Raw genomic sequence first — 22,688 nt, 5'->3', positions numbered from 1 at the left:
TGATGCTGATTTTCCAGCGGCGATAGTGCCATGAATAGCGATTGTTTTCTCTGGTCATTGCTGTGTTTCCTGGTGGGATAGTGCAACAAATTGTGGTTGTTTTTTTAACGAGACACTGCTGCTTTTCCAATGGGGACGATGCCTCCTAAACTGGATATATGAAGCCAAAACTTGATCTTTTCCTAATCATAAGCAAGTGTTTTTTGTGCCTAAACTTCACTGCATGTCCACCACAGGGTTGCTGAAACATAAAGTTTCAGTGTATCTGCTACATAATAGCACGCAAATTCAATGTTTGCCAAATCTTACATTGCAACAATTTTTCAGGCAACTGGGCTGAAATAATACCCAAGCGCAGGAATACTGTTTACATTACACAAAGAGCGGGGAAACACGGCAGTTGCACCGCCTCAATCTCGTCTCTTTACTGTCTTTCTCTCTTTATGTCCCACTTTGTTTCTGTTCCTCACTGCTTTCTCATCAGTGTTTGTTCCATTTTGTTTACATCTGTTTATACTCTATCTTTCCATCTCACCCCCACTGCACCTCTTTCTTTCTGCTTTTCATTTATCCCAATCTCTCTATGTTGGTTTCACTCTCTCTCTCTTTCTCTCTGTTACACATTTTCTCTCCAGCCTCCTCCTCTCTCTACTGTTCCCGCTCAATCTCCATAGTGACACAACGCTACCATGACGACTAAACAGGAACGAGGGAGATTGATAAATTAGCTCTTAGCGTGAGCACATGTGGAACATGCATGGAACACCCATAGAACTCAATGTTCCTGCCTTCAACCACACACATACGCGTGCGCGCGCGCGCACACACACACACACACACACACACACACACACACACACACACACACACACACACACACACACACACACACACACACACACACAATAACCTGGCGAGGAGCAGGGAGCTATTAGGTTATATAACCTTTTGACAGTTCCCAGCTGGCTAGTAACTAAGTCTGAAGTGCTGGATCATTCTCTTTACACACACATACTGTATATAAACACACTCTCACAGACACGCACACGCACATCTTCCAAAAATTACATTTTACAGATAGCGTGAACATCAGCGGAGCTACCCTGCAGTATTTAAAACTACAAGAAAAAAGTCATAGGGTCATGTACGAACATTTCACAGAAATATAACAGATAAAGCTACTGCAGAACACTCTGTCCACCTCATTCCTGCTCTGTATCATAATACTGACAAATCAATAGCATGAACATTATCAATAACAGCTGCTGACCAGTGGCTCAGGGCCACCAGAAAGTCACGTCAGAACGGGAAACTTAAGAGCTCACTGTTTTGACCAAACCTTAAATAAGATTGTGAGTGTGTTTAGACTGGATGCAAAGAGAATTTGAGGGGTGGTGTTAAAGCAGAAAGTCAGAGGAAAGATGCACAAGAAAACAGGTTTGCTGTAGGTGGGGCTCAGCGTGAAGACTTGTTCATGTGAGTTAAAAATGATTCAAATAAAAAAGAAAAAAAATACCCTAACCACCACCATGAGTACTAAGTTTGGAGTACCAGCATGTTTGATTTCTTGCCAGCTGACAACCATTTCTTACTGCTCTGTATTGCCACTTCTTAATGAGTGTAGGTACACACTGTGTAGTTATTCTAAGTGTTGGCCAAAATAGGCTCATTTCCTGCGCGAACTACCTACAAGTGGAGGAAAAAATGTACATCTTTCTGAGGTCTAATATGTGCTCTTTGGTCCGAAAGCTGCTGGACACAATTCTGTCTCTAAGAAATTACATATGCATATTATCTATACTGAACAGCAAAAATGTTTTGAAAGAAACATAATGATATCAGACTATTATTAACACAGTGTGGAAACATTGTTAACAAATCTGGTATGTCATTACGTTTTGTTGAATGCATCAGAAAAATGTTTTCCATATAATATCTGCTTGTAGCAACAAAGCATTAATACAACTGATACTGAAAAAGTCAAATGAATTGACACCAAGCCGCAATTAACAAGACTGAAAAATGAAGCCAACGTGAAGTGCCAAAAACTGCAGTTCCTCTAATGGCCACTTGAGGCTGGCTGTGAGTTAATTCTGTTTTTGTTTTTTACTTTTATATTTTTGTGATTGTTTTCAGGTAATTTTTCTTACAACTTCTTACTTAGCCCAGCTTCAGGGCAGAAATAAACATGTTTAATGCCTGGTCTCTATAGCTAATGTCAACACACGACAACTGCGCAGGGGGTGAATTTTTGAATAACTCACCAGTTTACATTTTGTTAAGGTGTAATAAAATGGTGCAATGTGTAAACAGTGTAATGTTTCAGTCAGATCCAACTTTCAGCTTCCAGTCAGATCCACCCCTAACTCTTCAACAATTCTTGCTCAAATATGGACACATCTGGCTCCAAAAAACAAGGTGGCAACTGTTAAAATGCTAGACTCAAGGCCTCAAAATGGCAATACACAAACCAATGGGTGATGTGACAGTAAATCCATCATTCATACAGTTTATGCTTGAAACATGACATATAATACTTCATCGACATTTAAACAAAATCACAACCTTCCGCAACCTTAACCAAATTGTTTCTGTCGCCTAAACCTGACAACATGCAGGATTCAGGACATGAATCCACCTCTGGTGTCTACGTCCCTTGCCTTGTATGCCCACCAACCTCTCAAGCCAACTCCCTGTGACTTCTGTGAAGTACGAAAACTAAATACTTACCTAACTTGCCTTTGAACATAACCCAGGTAGTAATTACACAAAATGCAATTGAGAACAAATTAGTAGCATAAAAACATAATTACAAGGACACAAACTTTCTGGATTACAGCTTAGATTTCTGCTCTGAAATCGCCCCTCCATCTTGAGAGAGTTAGTGCACATTAATTACTGTCAGTATTTTGTGTTACAGATGAGCAGTTTATATCATTAATGCAACAGAAATTGCATGTCATTCACCACCTCCAAGTCACAGTACTGCAATTGTTTATATTTTTTAAAAAAATATGTCAACTATAGTTACAAGTATAAAGCAAAGAGAAACTAGAGAAACATGAAAAATTAGCCACAGTCCTGGTAAGATTTGTCTGTCTCGCAGCTGAAAAACTCTAAGTTGGCTGGTGTTGTTGTCCAAACATCTGTGCAGTCGGTGCATTGGCAGTTCAAAACATGACTACAAAAACACTCCAGAAAAATCTCCCTGCACATTTGATCTGCATGCACCTAAAAGACTAGAGCACTGCTCGCTGCATCTGAGGCCTACAGTGTTTATTAGCTTTAAAAAAACGTTACCGGTAATCTTTTATAATACTCAGCTGAGTGCTCAAATTTTATTGAAGCATTTGTTATGTAAGAGCATGTGGGTGTGAAATCATTGCGGCTGTCTTGTTCTGGAGAAATGTTTCAGTGTGAAATCCTGTCGGTTTTATTTTATATTCTGTGCCGGAAAAAAAAGACTTATTTATTTGAGATATATGTGAATAGTGAGCAGATTTACAGCCTAAAAACACACATTATAGTATCTCTTTTCCCTCTGTGGTTTAAAATAGGCGAGTGTTTAAGTATGTAAGGGGGAGGAGTAAAAGAGAATAGTGAGAATGTATGTGTTTGCAAGTGTGTGTAGTTGTGCCCGTCTGCACATTAGCCACAGACAAACAGCTACAACCAGAAGCTGTGAAAACCCTGGAGACCAATGATAATATTAAATATAATGGAGGAACATTAAAATGCTAATGTGGTCTGTTTGTGCAAACACTAAACATGCTACTCCTGCTGGAAAAAAGTCTAAAAATGTAAAATCTAACTGAATTTAAAACCTTAAATTTAAAATTGGATAAAAACACATTCTCCCTTTACTTAACCAAGAATATATCACTCACCTTCCCCTACAAACATGCATTACATGCCACACACTATAACCAGTGAGCCCATAACCTGATGTCTTTTATTTCTTTGATAAAGGATACAGTCCCAACCAACTGGAACTCAGAATAGTTGTCGCACTTCCAACTGCTGAACCAATGGCAGCGCGAGTCCTTCATGTAGGTGAACATTCCTGAAAAGAATAATTATTCAAAAATTAGCTTTTCTGGTGGCTAATAAATCAATAAAGTCGAAATGAACAATAACTTGATGGATTGACAAGGGACAGAGGGGTGGGGAAGAAGGATGGAGACAAAGAGGAAAAATGAAAATAAAGAAATAAAGACTCATGAGACAACAGGACATTAACAAGGTGTCTACAGGTATTAGACACTTAAATTAAATGTTTTTAAGGACTTTTTTTAAAGGTTAATTTTTGCACAAATTTAAGATAGATTTCAGGACAAATCGTCTTTTTCATATTCCAGCTTTCCAGGTACAAAGGTACGTTTATTTGTGGTCCCGTAAAAAGGTAGGTTTTATGTAGGAACATTTTGCCAACTGATAAGTGGGGTTTAAGATTTGTAGTATCAGACGGATAAATTCAATAAGATCACTTTTGTGGAAATTATGAGCTCAAACTGAAATGTAAGACTTGATTTACTATTGACTATTGAGGCCCAATATTTACATATTTTAATTGAAGACCTTGTAAGACCTTTTAAGAACCTGCTGACTCCCTGATTAAGGAAAGAAGGAGTGAAATCTGTCTCTTTAAGCTGCTAAATGCTCCACTAAGTTCACCAGCTAGTCTTTCACTGTGTTTGTCTGCTGAACAGGCAGAGTAGCGTGGCTTTTCTCAGCTATTTCTCTGAAAACGACACAGTGAGAGCAGTGAGACTGAACCAGAACAGTAGAGTTGTGGGCGTGACAGATAAACAATGAGCTGAAACTCATTATAAAGCTCCGTAGGGCCGGACGGAGCTGCAGATTCAGCTGATCATTATCTGGAGGTTCATTAGTAGGAGTGACCCCTTTTCACAATTGATACTTTATTATGAAAATATCAGTTATAGCTGCTTTTAAGAGAGAAGTTTTCACAAGAAGAATTACTAAAAAAAAATCAAGCAGTTCGACTAAAACCGATTGAAGAAACACACATTATCACATTGCATTCTGATTGGTAAATAAAGCTATTACAAATTGTGACAGTGCTGAATAACAGGCCTCTCTTTCTACTTTAATAACACAGAAATCTGCATGCTGTATATTTCCTCTCTGCTGAGCAGTACATCACTTGTCAAAGGTCGTTTCAGAGCGATAAAAAGGACAATGAGCAGGTAGTTTAGTAGAATAAATTCGACAGAATTGTGAAGCGCTGAAGCTTTTCCAGCTCTGACTGAGAGAAACAGCAGCAGTCTGTTCTGAGTGGAGACACACATCTGGACCACTCACATCTCTGAACACCAGAAACTGACACCGCTTCACGCATAAAAGAGCCTGTGTGTGTGTGTGTGTGTGTGTGTGTGTGTGTGTGTGTGTGTGTGTGTACACCTGCCTGTGTGCAGCTGAGTACGTGCTTCCGTGTGTGTGTCTGTGTGTGTGAGGCAGAGTCGGGGCTTTCCCTGTGCTGCTAATGAGGGGAACACAGCTTTCATTGAGTGTGTTGCTTTGGGCCGACGTCCCCTGGCACCAAAAACACAGACGACCGCGGAAAGATGGAAAGACGATGGAAAGAACAACTCGACCAGAGGAGAGAGAGAGAGAGAGAGAGAGAGAGAGAGAGAGAGAGAGAGAGAGAGACAGAGACAGAGAGACAGAGAGAGAGAGACACACACACACACACACACACAAATATAGAAAGTGAGCAAAAGAGAGAGAGAGGAGACGAGGCAGATGCAGACCTATTTTTTTTATGCAAACTCCGATGTAGTGAACAGAATGTACTAAATCAAAACAGCAAATCTTGGAGAAAATTCTAGATCAATATTGTAAAAAGCTGATTTTTTTCTTCACATAACATGAGACTATTTCTTGTGGTCAAAAGAAATACTGGAGCAACAGTGACGGAAACACTTGTTGAATGAAAAAAGGGAGAAATGATTTACTCGAATTTCACATCAGTTCAATTTGGATTTGGAATAAAATAACATCTGTAAACCACCAACTCCCAGTCACGTATGCATTATGACTCGACTGATGGACATTAGTTGGTGCCTCAGATTGTGTCTAAAGTGAAGAACGACAGCAGCAGTTGTTAAAAATAAATAAATGATTTCTTTCAAAAAAATGGGAGGAAGGCAACACATTTTTGGTTTCTGCCTTCTCATGGGATATTGATGTCAGAAGAAAAGAAAAGAAAAAAAAACAGAATACCAGTTTTATCCTTTAACAAAGGTCATGTTTAGGTGTAAACATGTCTGGACAACCAGGATATAATGAACTTCAGAAGTGATCCAGTGAAGCAAAAATGTATCAAAACTTCCAGAGCTTAACCAACTCCTGCAACATGATCGGTTTTTCCGCTATTGAGATGTACGTTTTAATAAAATCCAAACAATCAAACTCTACTTCAGGCAGATCTTTGGACCTATGAGGAGGTGACATTGCAACACAAAGTAATATATTATATTATTTTTGGAAAGTGGCCTGTTTGGAACATGCTGAACATATGGATCAATAAGAGAAAAAGTGGATTGTGCTGCAGGAGCCATTTGAGAATTTTCTGTGGAAATTTTGCTGCTTTTTGTAATGCTTTTATGTCTCTGTAAACCAGTCAAGTTGTATTTACGGTTTACATTATGATGTGACTGGAAAGTTGGCCTTTGATCTTTTGCATATTAAATGTAATCACTTGATCAATGTATCCTATTACACATTTGTGTGAAATGTTGTCATAATAAGCATATTAGTTCTTGAGTTATGGCCAAATACATATTTTATGAGGTCACAATGACTTTGACCTATGACCATAGGTGTAGATTTTAGGGGGGATGCAAGACACATGTTACCATCAATATGTAGTGCATGTGCATTAGCAGAAGCAGGAGACTTTTATTGTCACAAAATTAAAGATATTTAAACCACAAAATGTGCAGAAAAGACACAAATTGGTGCATAAAAAGTCCCCAGATTGCAGGAAATGAAGTATTTGATGCTCATACACTGCTCTATACATTCTTTAGATATCACATTCACTAGGATGAAATGTACAGACGTATCGACAACCCAGAAACATTACTTTGCCACAGCTGTTGTTGTCGCAAGGATACTTTCTGACACTACTGGGGGAAAATTCGATCATGTAAAAGACCAATTTTTGGTGGACTGTTCCTTTATATTGGCTTGATTGGAGAGGATCAAAGACAAAAGATTTTATTAAAGGATGAGAGAAGACGTGAAGAAGCAAAAGAGACGAGGGCGCACAAACAAAGTGACACAGAGACATGGAGATAATTAGAGTCAGGCAGTCATAAAGACAGGAGAGTAAAGAGTAAAGAGAAACAGACGGAGAGACGAGGACAGTCATAACACAAGCTGCTCCAGTTTGTTGCAGAGTTTCCAAAACCAACACTGACCGCTTTTCTCAGCCATCTGACACTTATTCCTGCTGCAGTTCCACCGACCTGAAATCTCACAGCGCTGGTCCACTGCGACCTCCATCTAATAAAACTTTACTTCCCATTTTGATCCAATAAAATTTTCTTTCCACTTGATTTCAATAAAGTAGGGCTTCACTTTCCATTGACTTTGCATCAGACTGGATTTCCCTCCAGACTCTCAGCGTTATCTGTTGTTCTCTGAGAGATCTCATCTTTTCTATTTTCCTTATTCACATTTGAGAGAGACATAAACTATTTAAATTATGGTTATAGTTTATATGATCAATGTCAGCTGAAGCCCGTCTGTGCGACACTGCAGACACACTGATGGCCCACACTCACTGACAACCCAGATTTTGATTTCTGTGAACTGGAAGTGTGTCTCACCGTAGTCTGTGTGGAAGATCTGTCGGACCAGCAGCAGGAACCACTCCTTCGTCAGGCCGCCCATGTCGAGCCCCGCCTCCCCGACAAACGTCACCCGCAGCTTCTTCTTCAGATCACACCTCTTCCTCGTCAACTGTAGAGGGAAGAAGATAAACAGATAAGATTCAACAAAAACAAAAAAAAGTTAACTTTTCATTTAATTGCTGTTTTTTATGCACTGCTGTTAGTTTTTCACTCTCTCATATGACAGAGGTTTGGAGCCATGCTAAAGAAAAAAAAATAAATAAAAAAGAAAAACTATTTTTTCTCAAAATTGCAAGTTTATTCTCATAATATTTTGACTTCATTCTTAAAATCTACCATTTTTTTTTTTTAGCTTAAACGGGCCCCCAATCCTTTATTTTACTCTATGTACGTCAATGCTATGATCGTATATTCCTAAACTTCTTCAGACCAAATAACTTAAATAGTGCAGAACCGTCTTCAAAACTGAAGACATCCGGGCTGAATCTCTCTTCCTGATGAAACTAACATTTAACATCACTTAGATTTGCGGGTTTACAGGAGATTTACAGTTTGGTTTAGGTCAGATTGAGCGTCTGAGGTCAACACATGAATGCAGAACTTTAAAGGCTCATCTCCATGAATATTTTCACCGCCCTGTCTGTGTTCCCACACCACAAATTGGCCCGTTTTTTCTCTCAATATAAAACACACAGGAAAAAATATATTTTTGTTTTTGTCATCAAAACCTCTACAGGGCCCTAAAATGTCCAGTTTTCAGTGAGATAAGTGCCTTCCTTCATTATCTTTGCACAATGCTTCAGTGGAGGATGCACGCAAACACAGGAAAATAAATGCAGATATTCTGTAATTAAACAGCAAATGATGTATATTTGGTTTGGTCATAAATTAGTTTGGCACTGGACCGAATGATACATGCAAACCTTTCTGTGATTATAGAGGCCCATAAAATGGAGCCTTTCAAGTGTTAACAGCATTTCATGTGACTCTAAGAATCAAACAAGCTAATTTGTTTCTCCTGTTGGGAGGGGAGTTTGAAATAGAGAAGAAAAACATACGTTCATGTTTGTACAAGTATAAAACAACCATGCAAACATCTCACTGGAACAAAGAAATAACACCTGTGCACATTCACTTACGTTCACCTCGAGAGACAGGATTAACTCCCAGGTGTTGTTGTACATGAAATAATGAATCCTCTGCGGAGGAAAAATGACTCTTCTTCTCAAGCTAGTTAATTACTTTCTTACGTTGTGATACCTTGTTATGTATTCCTGCTTTTATGAGTATTTTGGATTAAAAACATCCTCAGCAGATGTGAGAGAGTGTATGTGTGTGTGTACTAACCTCATCCAGTGAGTCGCTGAGGAGTTGTGCTCGTCGTACTTTAATGTTGAGAAACAGAAGGTTCATGTCCACTCTCTGCCTGCGAGAAACCTTGCTGACCAGGCTTTGCTGTAAAACACACAAACACACACGATTAAAGTGTGCTGCATTTGTTGTTTGTGTACATCTTAACATCCTACCTGCTTTCTAGTTTTCACGTCTGTGTTAAGCTGAGCAAACACTGCACGACTTGACCAGTTTTTTGAGTCAAAGGACACATGAGAGGTGTGACATTTAACACACAAGTGTCTGCTTCTAGCATGAGAACTGTACTTTGAGAGGACCTCAGAATTAGCAAGTAAAGTTATTGCCCAAAACACTGTTTAAGAGTTAAGGCTGGGATTTACTTTAGGGTGAGGATAAACTTGCATGTATTATTTATATGACAAGCAAAGTACAAAGATGTTTATGTGTGTGTGTGTGTGTGTGTGTGTGTGTGTGTGTGTGTGTGTGCGTGTGTGTGTGTGTGTGTGTGTGTGTGCGTGTGTGTGTCTCACCCTGGCCTGGCTGATCATCTGTTGCTCAGAGTCTTTCTGGATGATTGCTTTCTTCACCACAGTCGAAAGGATGAAGGGAAACTGACAGAAGGAAAACCTGACATATGACGACATGATATACGAAAGTTAATAACCCTGAAAAGATATTTTAAGGTTTTGCTATTACCAGTTAAAACTATATGTATATATATATATTTTAAAAGCAAAGACACTTCATTCTTGACCAACTCTTGAGTGTTTTTAAAATCATAGATAGGCTCTGAGAGGTACACAGCATAATCCCCCCGAAGCAGCCGGCGACTTTTAGATCCGATCGTTTGAACTGTAAACTCTGGATCCATTTCTTTTATCAGACGTTAACGAGCTGTGACGCAGCGTGAAACAGACTTCACGGCTTCTGAAAGCATTTCCACAATTGTGGACAAACTGCAGCTGTGGGAATGTTATTTTGCCGTTGCTCAGGGGGAGATACTCCATCTGACTTCCAGGAATCTTCGGAAGGAGCTCACATCGATCTTGGTCATGGGTAGTGAGTCAAGTTAATGTGTTGTCACATCTGTTAGCATTTCTGCTCTTTATTAGCAGGCGAGAGCAGAGACACTTTCCCTGGGAAAAGTCTCCACTCCCCGTCTATTCCATTCCCCGGACACTTAAAATCCATTTCTTATTAACTAGTAGTGAGTCAGTGTTTCTCTGTTTCCTTGAACATTTCATAAAAGCAACAAATCTATTATACAGCCTGCAGACACATTTTTCTAACAAAAAATAAACTCTATTTCCATCAATGACACGATTTGGTTTTAGTTTACCAGATGTGAGCGTTATTTTGGATACATAAGAGCATTTTAACCCTTTAACACCTGAATCAACATCAGTTTTCTTGTGCTGCGTTCAGACGTCTTTCACAAACTTTGAACTTCTGAAACTTGAGACGATTGGTCTGATTTATTTTGAAAACATCATGGAAGACAAAGCAATGAGTAACTTGAAAAGACATGCCCCACACATTGAAAAAAAAATTTAAAAAGTAAACAAAATGAACAAAATTAGCTGGGAGAAATGTAAGAATATAAAATATTATTGAAAAACTACAAGAATTACAATTTACAAGAATTACTTATTATTATTCATAACTATTTATAACTGCATTCATAACTATTTATAACATTTTACTAATTTCATGCTGATTTTTAGGCTGTTTGAAAGGCATGAGAACAATGGCTCACTCAGTGTTTCCCACACATCAGTTTAATGAGGGGAGCCATCACAATATCAATATTTTGTGCCACATGCTGATTTTATATTTTTGGAGCTGGACCGTTTATTAGGAGCACCGTTGGAATATAAATAACATTCGGTTATTCACTGCACCACAGTCTAGTATTGCAGAGTGCACTCTGGGCACAGACGGAGCAGCAGAACACCAGGTGCAGTAAAAGAGAAACTTGACCATTCATTGTGCTGGGTCTGAAAGTTTGATTTAATCTGTGCAGCATGCATGGGGATTATTTAGAATACATTTCTGACCTTTTTGTGTGTTCTTACTCTAAAGGTTTTTGCAATGTTTTACAGACGGAGCTTTTCATTGTTTTGTTTTTTTTCCTCTGCAGCAGTTTGTAACTCGTGGGTTGGATAATTAACCTCCTGATTCTTTCACAGCTGATTAGATCACATCAGTGGATGAGAGGAGCTGTTTGCAGATGTTTTTAAGTGAAAGCAAAGTTTTAGACCCAGCAGAATTAACAATTAAGTTACATTTACAATGTGCCTGATTTTCTGCTGTGATGTCTCTGCCCCAAATGCGCTAAAATAACAGAACGGTATATATATTTCAATAGCGCCCCTAACTAACAGTCCAGCCCCAAAAATCTATTTGTGGCAGCAGATGATATATTTGTGGTGGCTGACTGCAAATAATTGAATGTGTGGGCGACCCCAAAGTCATGAAGACAGTCTGAGAAGTTGTTGAATCTAGCGAAGAGGTCACCAAGCTGGCAACAGTGTATCTGACCTATTTGAGTTGCCGTAGTTCTGCCAGGTCCTGTACTCCTCCATGAAGTCTATGTGCTCCAGCGTGATGTTGTAGAAGTCAGTGAATGGCATGATGGGAGTAGAGGAGACACTGTTGGCTGCATCTGAGGGAAGAGAAACAAAGTCAGCTGTGACGTGTGTGTCATTGTTCTACATACATCAAGTTAAGGTGATCTGAATGTGTGTGCATGTGTGTGTGTGTGTGTGTGTGTGTGTGTGTGTGTGTGTGTGTGTGTGTGAGACTCACTGAACAGGCCTAGCACTTTGGTAGCAGAAGGAATCCACCAGGAGCACTTGGCCAGAGGAGGAAGTTCGTCTGGTTCTGCAGGAAACAGACGGGTGGAGATGAACTGCAGGAGGCGCTCTACCAGCTGCCTGAAACGCCTGGCTGACAGCCTGACACACACACACACACACACACACACACACACACACACACACACACACACACACACACACACACACACACACACACACTGAGAGTTAATATTGGTGAACATCAGCAGCTTGGCAGAGTCAAAACTGCACAAACTGCACACCGATATTTTTGTCAACACTACCCTAAAATACACACAAAATAGATACTTACACTTCAAGAGGGAAAAATAGCCACAGTTGGATGGAAAAATTGGGTTTTTGGATCTGAGCAGAGCTAAACAGAACTTGTAATTTAAAGCAGCTCTCTTGTAAATCATCACCACATACAGGATGCATTCTTCAGTGCTGCTCCAGGCTGAGACGCACAGAAGCTGGCTTACATGTGTAATTTTAGGCTGTGGGTCAAATTATAAAGCTACGAGGTTTGATAAAACTGGCAAGTGTATTATGTTTTCCAAAATAAAGAATTAGCATCTGTATGTTACTTTATAATGTTATTCCTACATTATGGAACATTTTCAACACTCAGTAAAACAGATTTAAATTGTTACTCATTAGATTTATTGTCACACCCAGCAAACATAATTCATTTATTATTGTCAGGTTTATTTGAAATTGCAAAATGAGCCGTAAACTACATAAGTACAATAACATACAAAAGCCACTGACAGTTCTTATTCCATACTGGGTAGCGATGCTATACACAAGCCATACATCTGTCATGGCTGGAATGTAATATGGTAATAGTGTATGTGCAGCATTTTTAAATGTCAAAAAAATGAATTAAAGGGGGAAACAAAAAAGATGAGTAAAAAAGAAGTTTGTTGCTAAAAAGAATGCAACTGCTTCAGTTTTTCAAAATTTGGGGTTTGTACCAAATGACAAGAGAGATTCATCAAAGCTCGAAGCAGTGAGTGATATTTGCACAGCAAAGTGAAGAGAGTGACAGGTCGAGAAAGAGATGACAAATAGACAGAAATAGCTTCAGACAGACAAAGAACACCATGGCAACCTGGCTGCAAACAAACATCAGAGGTTGACAGAAACACACAAACACACATACACATTACCACTTTCACACTTACTCACTTTTTGAGCCAATGAACCAGAAAGTGGTGGTCGGCCTCGGACAGAGCAGCGATCTGCCTCAGCAGGTGAGCGTAGATCACATAGGTGCTGGTGTTTGAATACTGGGGATTCTACACATGCAAACACACACAGACATAATTAAAAATGGTAGTTTTGTCCACCATATCAGCAGTATTAACAACATTTTGTTCACTAAAAACGACAGAAAACACAAGTTCTCAAAGGACGAGAAAGTGAAAGCAAACAGCTTCAATAACACTTTAAAACCTGGGAAAAGATTTCTTGTTCAGGGTTCAGACTCCTTTCACATGAATATTCTTTTTGTATTAAAAAAAACTGCTAAAAAGGCAATGAGTAACTTGGCAAGAGATGTCCTACAAATTGCAAGACATTAGGAAAATTACCTCAATTAGTTTTCAACAATAAAAGCTCTATTTAGCATAATAGATAATTATAAAAAAAAGGTAAAAATGTCCAGAAAATGACATTTATAACAATAATAATAATTTTATCACCCATCGCATCATTATTATTATTATTATTATATTTTCGTTAGTTTAGTTTCTTCTTCATCTTAACTTAAAAAAATCCTCCTATGTTTTTGCAAGAAATAAAGCCAATTTTCTCAGGTTTCATAGGAATAAAATAGTATTTTGTGTGGGAAAAATTGGACTCAGTAAAGGTCATTAACTTATCAAATAATGTTGTCACCACCTGATTCATGACTTTGATGTCATGGGAAAAGAATTTGTCACTTGTCCTTCAAACAGAAAGCGAGAGCGATTCAGCCGTGTTTGGGATCCTCAGGTCAGACTCAAGCTGGATCTAAATGGCTGTTGCGTGTTTTTTCTCGAAAACATGACTCACTTTGACTTTGAGAACATGAAGTTCTGTCTGTTAGATCGTTGTTTGGATGCAATCGGAGTAATAACACATGACATAATAAGCGAGCGGTCCATCCAGTCTCTACAGAGTTTTAAGACACAGATGAGAAGGAGAGAGAAGAGCTGAATGTGGAGCTTTCAGAGCCTATAAAGGAGGGAGAGTCGTCATCAGACAGGAAACCAGCAGTCCTCAACTCCAACATGACCTCACCCAGTCCCAATCTGTGTGTGTGTGTGTGTGTGTGTGCGCGCGCGGTTGTGTTCTCATGAGAGTTGGAAGACGAGGCGAGTCCTCAAAGTAAAATGGGACAAAATCAGACATTCTGCCTGTGTGTGTGTGTGTGTGTGTGTGTGTGTGTGTGTGTGTGTGTGTTGATGGAGCGTGGAACCACAGTGGAACTACTGCAGATTCCTGTCTTTATCTGATTCTAATCCTCAAAACCATATATGGAAATCAGACTGAGAGGGAGAGAGGGAGAGAGCAGGAGAGAGATGGAGAAAATCAAACAGGGTGAAAAAGGATAAAAGACGGACTCTACAAACAGAAAAAAAGACAGAAATGGAGGGCATTATAAAAAAAAAGAGACAGAGAGAGGTACGAGGGGGAGACGTCTGTTCACCAGAGCTGGTGAGAAAAAAAAGATGGAAGAGGAGAAAAAAAGGGTGCTGGAGAAAAAAGAAGGAAAAGAAAGATAAAAAAAAACTGTTGTTCGGTTTAAGTTTCAGTGTTAAATAAGGATACCAGCAAATAAACTGTATGTTCCCATCAAGTATGGAGATCCTGAGCTGACCTGCTGAAGCAGGATCAGGAGGGACCACATTTATGGATCAGTCTACTGAATAAACCTAATCCACTTGTGATCCTGTTTATTGTAACTCTACTCTAACATTGTTGTTATCCAGTATTTTCTAGCATCACATGGAATAAGTAGCATTCCTTGCCTCCCCACCTTTTATTGAGTTCTTTCTTTCTACATATCAAGAAACCTTTGACTCCTTTAATAGTGTTCAATAACGTGTATTGGGTGATCGGATTGCAGTCAAAAAGTGCTTTACCACATGAAAGTGCAGGTGTACATGCACCGAAAATGTATTCCAATCAACCAAACCAGGGATACACTGTGACCACTCTGAACACCAGTCAGGTGTTCATCAGTGCATTTTCATTTCCTTGTGGATCAGCAAACTGCTAGCGTTTTTTTTAACTTTACTCGCTCATTAGACATCTCAGCCGCCAACTAGCTGCATACGCCATTAGATCAGTACGATACATACAGGTAGTTTGCAAAATGTTAAGACCACGTCAGTTTTTTAGAGGACAGAAAATCAAATCAAAGGATTTTGAAGATTTCATAGTTGTCAATGTATTTTGATGTGTGTTTACATTATAATCTTCTATGTATTTATTTGTTGTTAAACAAACGCTTGTTAATTCCAAACCATTTCCAGGCCTGGAAAACTTTTTTTTTTTCTTTTTCAAAACTTTTCTAGGATTTTCACAACTATAGGGATCCTAACAAGTCTAAATGCATTTGTTTTCAGTCAATATACAACAGCTTCATGGGCAGGGATATATAATCGCTCGTGACAGTTAGTGAGCTAAGCTACTACCAGAAAAACTTCATATTACAACCACACCACGATGGACAGCCAGAGGAGTGAAATTTGTTTGACACTGGAAACACATTAATACCAGGTGTAAATGTAATCAGGTTAAATCATATCTTGATACAATCTGGGTACAAGACACATTTTTATACAAGGTGTGAAGGTGTTTTTTTTTACTGAGTGTCTCACCTGAACGAGGATGAAATAAGCTCGCAGGTCATCTTTTGTCCGAGGCCTGAAAACAGAATACACACAAACCAAAACCTGTCACACAAAAGAACGACTGAGTGGTCGAATACGTAGCACCTTTTCTGTTCTATCACATCTACCAGCTTGGAAATCACGTCCATTACTCTATAATTTTCATTTGTATTGTTTGAAAAATACATTGAAGCTGACAGAGATCGTGTAGAATATAAAATTAAGGAAATGGGTCAAGAAAATGCAGAACGTGTCACAGAAGGCATTCTCACCCTTTCCACTCCCTCAGCAGGCTGTTGATGATCCCTTTCAACACTGACTTCTGGATGTCCTGAGGCTAAAACACACACACCAAAACATATTCAACGTCCAAAACACAAAAGAATCAGAAGGTTGAGTCAACATCCCTGAATGTCAGGGATCCACAAAGAGAAATGGACACACTGGCCGCCATATTTATGTAACCTTTACTTAACCAGCGAGGTCACTTAAGAACACTGAAGTGTTTACAGGGCAGCTTGAAAAGATCCTCCGCTGCTTTTATATTCACTGTCTGAACTGAGCTGATGAATCCAGGCAAAATATTTTCTTAAACTGTTCTTAGAAGTCATTAATGAGCATCGCCTGCCAGTTTTATAGAATGTGTGTGAACTTATATAGACGCTATAAACTCGGTTACAGACTTGATGTCTGGAGCGTCGAGAATCTGAAACCTGAAATGCACCATGAAGCCTTTAAAACCTGGATCAACATCACTTTTCTTGCGCTGAATTCAGACACCTTCAGAAGTATAAACCTTTGAAACCTGAGCAAACGGGTACATTTTTTTTTTTAATTTTACAAGAAATTTGTAGATTTAGAAAATGATTAAATAATATCCTATATATACCTCTAATTTATTTATTTTACATTATTTAACAGAATTCTTACTATTTTTAAACATTTTTTTCTGGTAATTTCCTTGTTTGTTTTGTTTTTTATTCTTTGTTTGATATTTAGGCAATTTTCCTGTGCTTTTTAATCATTTCTAGCTAATTTTGGGGTAATTTCTTCTTAAGCTGCTTTGCTTTTTTTTCCATGTTTTTGATAGAAATCAAGCCAGGTTGCTTAGGTTTCAAAGTGGTTAAGGCATTAAACAAAGGGGACAGATTGTAGAAGCAGTTTGACGGTGTGCGTTTGTATGTGGGGTCTTTGTGTCACGTTCTTACTGTGCTGAGCAGTGCGTCGTAAACAGCGTTGACAAACTTGGCGTTGACTCCCGAGTCGTCTATGGTGTTAAACAATCCATTCGCCTCTCGCTAGGGAAGGAAAAGAGGACAAAAAATTTGAGGCAAGAAAGGGAAGGAGAGAGCATGAGAAAGAAGGTGGAAAAACAACAGAGAAAAAAATGCTTTCCCATGGTAAAACAGTTATGGCGTCTGGTTAAGTTTTAACAGCTTCTGAAACAGTTTTCTCACAACAGGGATCTGCTGAGAGCCAGACTCTGTGCGTGCGTGTTTATGTGTTGTACCTTGAAGGCAGCGTTGATTTCTACGAAGGAGTCGAAGGTGGTCAGGTAAAATTCTCGGACCTCCTTCCAGTCACCTGATTGGACGGCACGCTCCATGTCCTCCCTGCAAACACAAACACAAAGCTTGAAAAAGGCAAACCAGCTCCAGATAACTCTTGTTTTAATGTGTCTCAAGCATCAAAAGTGAGGTTTGTTTTGTTTTAGGCGGGGATCAGTCTTCAGGGAAACTCACTGAAACTCTTTGGTGGTCTTAGTCCGCAGGGGGATGATGGGGTCGGAGGGGAATGGAGCTTTGACCTCTGGGGGCAGGGTGTCAATGGAAAGCCGCTGCTTTTGGCGAACATCGCTGCAGATCGGAGGCAGCTCCCTCCCTGGGTGAGAAAAACACACACAGACAATAAAATGCTAATTAACTGAGCTTCCAGTGGAGCAGAGCTGTCATGTTCATTTCAGCTCTAGAGGAGAAATCTAATGCTCAAAACTCAACATTTACAGTTATGACTGTCTGGGTGCAGACTTTGAATCCACCCACTCAACTGAACTGACTAATTCCTCTGACATCATGACTTACATCAGTCGTTTTTTGATTGACAATCCATCGATCCAGTAAGCACTACAGGGGGGATGTTGATTAGTCAATCAGCTCCACTATTGTCAAGCTGTTGTCCAGCAGTGCTCAAGAACTGATGAGGAAAAATAACAACAAGGGCAACTGCTACAGACAAGACAGACGCTGCTATTGAGGCTGTTCCATATCTACACATCTGGAACCCATCCAAAACGTAACGGGTTCTTCCTTGGCTACACCCATACACCAAGTTTCATGAAATTTGGGGCAGTAGTTTTTCTATAATCCTGCTTAAAATCGAGCACACAAACTGCACCAGAAACATGGCCTCCTTGATAAAGGTAATAAGTTCATCGGAAAGTTCATCACAATCATGAAACTAGTTAAAGGATCTAACTCTCCACTTTTTAACATTATTTCAATGTGCTGGCTACCATTTTTAGCCGTACAATCAGTGATTTTGCCAGAGAGACCATGTTTGAAACAACAAAACAAGCAAAAACCATAACATTTTCAACTGTTCCTATGTGGAAAAATCTAAAGCTGTGGATAGTACACAGCAAGACAAAGAGACAGAAGGACAGACTGATGATGTTCACACTTATGCATATACATACACAAAAACATAACAGCACCAACGACAGCTATTAGCCGCAATCAGTGTGTAATAACAGAGGTCCAGCTGCTTGACGTGACCCCAACGTACAAACACACACACGGTAATTTACCAACACAACATGTCCTCCATCCTCCCACACTTCTGACCATCTATTTATTCTGTTTATAATTAGCATCCCATTGTCTCCGTCTCCACAGTAACAATAGCCACCAGCAGGCCTGTTCAGGTGCATTGTGGGTGCTCATTCTGCAGGCAGGACAGATTGCACAAGCAGAAGATAAAAGGGACACAAATGCAGAGGATAGCAGACAGACACAGGACAAAGTGAGCAGGTGTTACATCACAGGAACCCAAATGTTTCTTTTTGTGTTAAAAGTGGAGGAGCATTAAACTGAGGGTGGCACAAGAGAAAGGGTCACTGGGTCATGTTATTTAAAAGAGATCATCGTCTGATGAGCAGGAATGTGTTCAGGAAATTTCATGTAAATCTATCCAGTTAATTTTCATTTTTGTGCACAAGTGAAAATATGTTGGAATACTATGTCATATGTTAATGTGTCAGATATATGTAAAATGTTATAAAAGGTTAAAGAGCTTCAGTTCAATATTTTTTTTAATTATTTAATGGTATCTTTTATTGTTATGTATCTATATTTTTGTCAACTTTGTGATTGTTTTACGCATTGTTATTGTTGTTTATTGTAACATTTTTATGTATGAATATTTATTTACCGTACTTGTTTAAGCACACTGTAAAATCAACGGACTTGAATCATTGAGAATTATTGCTCAATGTCACAAATTATGTGTCAATGAGCTTTACAGGGCAAACACAGAAACACTCACTAACCCATTAAAAACTCTTTGAGAAGACAAAGGAAAAATTCCCATAAAAACCTAAAAAGAAGAAAAAAACTTACAAAAAATATGGGAGGCAATCAAAAAGAAAAAAGCCAACAACATCACGTTGTGTTGCTGTGTGCTGTAAATTCACCACTTTTGAGCAGAGGGTCTCTCCTCCTCTGTGCCACTGCCTGCATGTCCCCATTTCCCCATACCAAAGAGTACCATGAAATTCAAGAGAACTCACTCTACAGCAAAATTTTGGCACCAAAAGTAGTACATTGCACTGCACACTGACTAGCTAAGACAATAAAAAAATTAATTAAAAGAAACTACGGCTTAACTCTCTGGCTGATCATTCAAATCTCTGACTTTACAGTTTAGTTGATAGAAGCAGTTGACCCAATTAGGCCATCTCTTCCACAGGACACAAAGGAAGACATGTACAGCTGATGAAAGCAGGAAAAAGGAGAAGACCCTGTTCCCTCCATCTCTGCACCCCCCCCTCCTTCCTAATTACCCCTTCTTTGTCAGCTTGTGCATCACCCAATTTAGTCCTGACTGCAACGAGCCTTGGTCGTCACAACACCCTTTATTTTCACCTTCAAGGACACGCTCCTAAAGGAGGACAATCTTTCTTAAGTGTCATTAAGTGCTGTCCATTAATTCATGTTTTTGTTCATGCTGGGGTTTAATGAATGAGGCAGTCCACAAACATGGGACTGAATATGAGCTGTTAATAACGGGCAGCCATCTAATCTCTATAAAGAAGATATCTGCATATGTATGCAGAATCTGTAGGTAACCAGGTTTTAGTATTGGAAGCATTCTGGTTTGTTTGTAGGCCGAGTAGTATCCATCAATCACGTTGAGCAGCAGGTAAACAGTCCCTGTGGACAGGTGGAATGCATTGGCCAAAATGCAATCTCAGAACCCATCAGCTAATTTATATTGCTTGTTTTGATTTTGTATTTTTTGTATTTTGTGTGGTAAAATAAATAACCAAACGGTATATTTCACACCAGCAGCACTCCAACTGAACAGTCCAGCTGTAAAATTTAAAAAATCAATACGTGACAGCAGATGTTATAATGGCGGGCCGCCACTAATAAACAAATGTGTAGGAAACCCTGACTTTTGCACAGTTTATATGTTGTATTACACTGCATATTGCGAAAGACACATTTTATTCTACAAACCTCAAATGTATAATTATTTTCTTTGAGCACTGAGGCCGTTTAATGTCTAAATAAGAACCGAAACTGGTGTGCATGACTGTCAAATGTGACTTTTTAAGAAAAAGAGAGAAACCAGACATTTATGCAACCAATTCTGTTATTTCCTGCTCTGTTTGCAGTCACTGTATCCAGTGCCCCAGTTTCCCTGCTGAGATCAATAAAGTTCTTAATCTCTTTCCATAACAAGCTGGACTTTGATGCCAGTGTTTCTAGAGAAGGTGTCATTGTGTTTTGATCTTGAAATGAAACTCAGACGGATCTCTGCTCAGCACACAAAACCATATTTGACAATATTAAAAGGAAATACAAACCTCCTGTAATACTTCACAGATGAAAAAGCAAATTGAGGTGATTATCCAGAAGGCCGGGTAACTGTAACGGGCCTGAGGAATGCTACGCTATCTTATGTGTGTGTGTGTTGAGTGTTTTCAATTTCATATGGTTTTCATTTGGGGCGGAGGTTTGCATAATTATTCTGGCATCAGTAGCCGTGGTGACAAAGCGGGCTGGTGAGCACTTCGCTGGGTCTGCGTTCTCACGGCAGTCAGAAATAACCTCGCCTTTAACAGGAAGCAACATTTTATCCCTTTTATGTCAAAACGCTGACGACGAATAAACAGTATTGCCGTTGTTAAGAGCCTCATGAATCATTGTCATCTTGATTTCTCTTTTCTCTGTCTCAGTTTCACAAATTATATTTTTGATTTCACTACATTTCCTTCCAATTTTCTGAGAACTTCGCTGAATCAAACGCAAGTTAACTTTCATTTTTCATGAAACACTGAGCAGGGAGAATATTCCAACACTTTTCAACAGAGAATCTGAAATTTCTCCATGACCCATAAAGTCAAAATGGCAGAAAATCAAGAACAGAAGCTTAACTACAGCCACATAAAATGCCTGTAACTATCTAATTAGAAGTGTGATCCTATGATTTTCTGCATACTGTGAGATTCTTTAAATGCACGGACACCAACTGGAAAACATGAACAGCTTTTCCTCATCCTCTCTTTTCTGAAAACCTTTCATTTCGGAGACGTGAGTTGCTGCTCCAATGTCGTCGCTAGCTACTCAATATAAACAGAGTCTGCGCACATACATCAAGCGTGCTGTAAACAGAGGAAGTAACACATCATTACATCCTAGACGAGACAGAGACCACGACCAGAACAAAGACAGACAGTGAACACACCAACTGACATTCACACTGGAGTTCAGTGGCGCTGAGCTGCTGTATTGGTAACATTTGCTTTAAAAAAATCTCAATAGCACAAGTTAAATGTTGTATTATAAGCATTTTCCACCTGCAGAAATACACAGTTCACCAATTATGTTATACATCCAAATAATAGCTGACTTACTGCGAAAATGGGGAAACGTCTTATCACAATCACTATGGAATATGAAACATGGTGAAGCGGATATTTCAATCATAGACTTTAATAATACCTTGTCACTGGACCAAAGATTGTGCCTATTCATTCCAATGGAGCTCCTCACCTGGCGCATATGCCGGGTTTACTTCCATGGTTTGCAGCCCACTGAATATGCACAAAAATGTTTCTCAGGCTGGCTCTACGTGCAAGTTCCCAAGACCTTAAAGTCTTTAAATTGTGATGAAGTCACTCATTTTTAAGTTACTTTTCTTGGCTTAAGGACATTTTTACAAATATAAAACCGCCATGGCTCAAAAACAGAAAGATTCATAATTGACCTTGTTTGCAATCTGAGAGGCTGCTTAACAGTTTTACAGGCGTGTATTTTACAACTGGGGCAAAAAAAGTGTGGTATTAAGTTTTTTCTTAATTTTCAATGGCAAGCAACAGTTTGAAAATCCAAATGTGAGAACAAGACATTTTAGAGCTTGAGGTTTTTTTTTTGTTTGTTTGTTTTAATTAACAATGTCTTCTTGTGATGGGCAGGAGGACAAATGGAAAAGAAGATTAAAATGAG

At 39.1% G+C, this 22,688-nt stretch overlaps 1 protein-coding gene across 4 annotated transcripts in view; it reads right to left on the bottom strand.

Moving 5' to 3' along the window:
• The window catches only part of hectd2 (HECT domain containing 2), a 60,258-nt gene that overhangs the window by 26,371 nt on the left and 11,199 nt on the right, over window positions 1-22,688 (bottom strand). For all 4 annotated transcript variants that reach the window (XR_006106576.2, XM_088086334.1, XM_042502176.2 and 1 more), the window contains 12 exons: window positions 17,700-17,838; window positions 17,468-17,570; window positions 17,166-17,255; window positions 16,230-16,294; window positions 15,946-15,991; window positions 13,265-13,374; window positions 12,045-12,193; window positions 11,778-11,901; window positions 9,767-9,863; window positions 9,231-9,338; window positions 7,860-7,992; window positions 3,975-4,063 (listed from right to left, as the gene is read on the bottom strand). Coding sequence is in view for 3 of the 4 variants with exons in the window: in XM_088086334.1 (XP_087942460.1) it covers window positions 3,975-4,063; window positions 7,860-7,992; window positions 9,231-9,338; window positions 9,767-9,863; window positions 11,778-11,901; window positions 12,045-12,193; window positions 13,265-13,374; window positions 15,946-15,991; window positions 16,230-16,294; window positions 17,166-17,255; window positions 17,468-17,570; window positions 17,700-17,838 (1,253 nt within the window). In the remaining variant the exon portion in view is untranslated. The remainder of the gene's footprint in view (window positions 1-3,974; window positions 4,064-7,859; window positions 7,993-9,230; window positions 9,339-9,766; window positions 9,864-11,777; window positions 11,902-12,044; window positions 12,194-13,264; window positions 13,375-15,945; window positions 15,992-16,229; window positions 16,295-17,165; window positions 17,256-17,467; window positions 17,571-17,699; window positions 17,839-22,688) is intronic.

This window comes from Plectropomus leopardus, chromosome 13 (genome assembly GCF_026936395.1).
Source record: "Plectropomus leopardus strain MGB_pleo_1.0 chromosome 13, ASM2693639v1, whole genome shotgun sequence".
Taxonomy (NCBI): domain Eukaryota; kingdom Metazoa; phylum Chordata; class Actinopteri; order Perciformes; family Serranidae; genus Plectropomus; species Plectropomus leopardus.
This window is presented reverse-complemented; position numbering and strand designations above follow the sequence as displayed.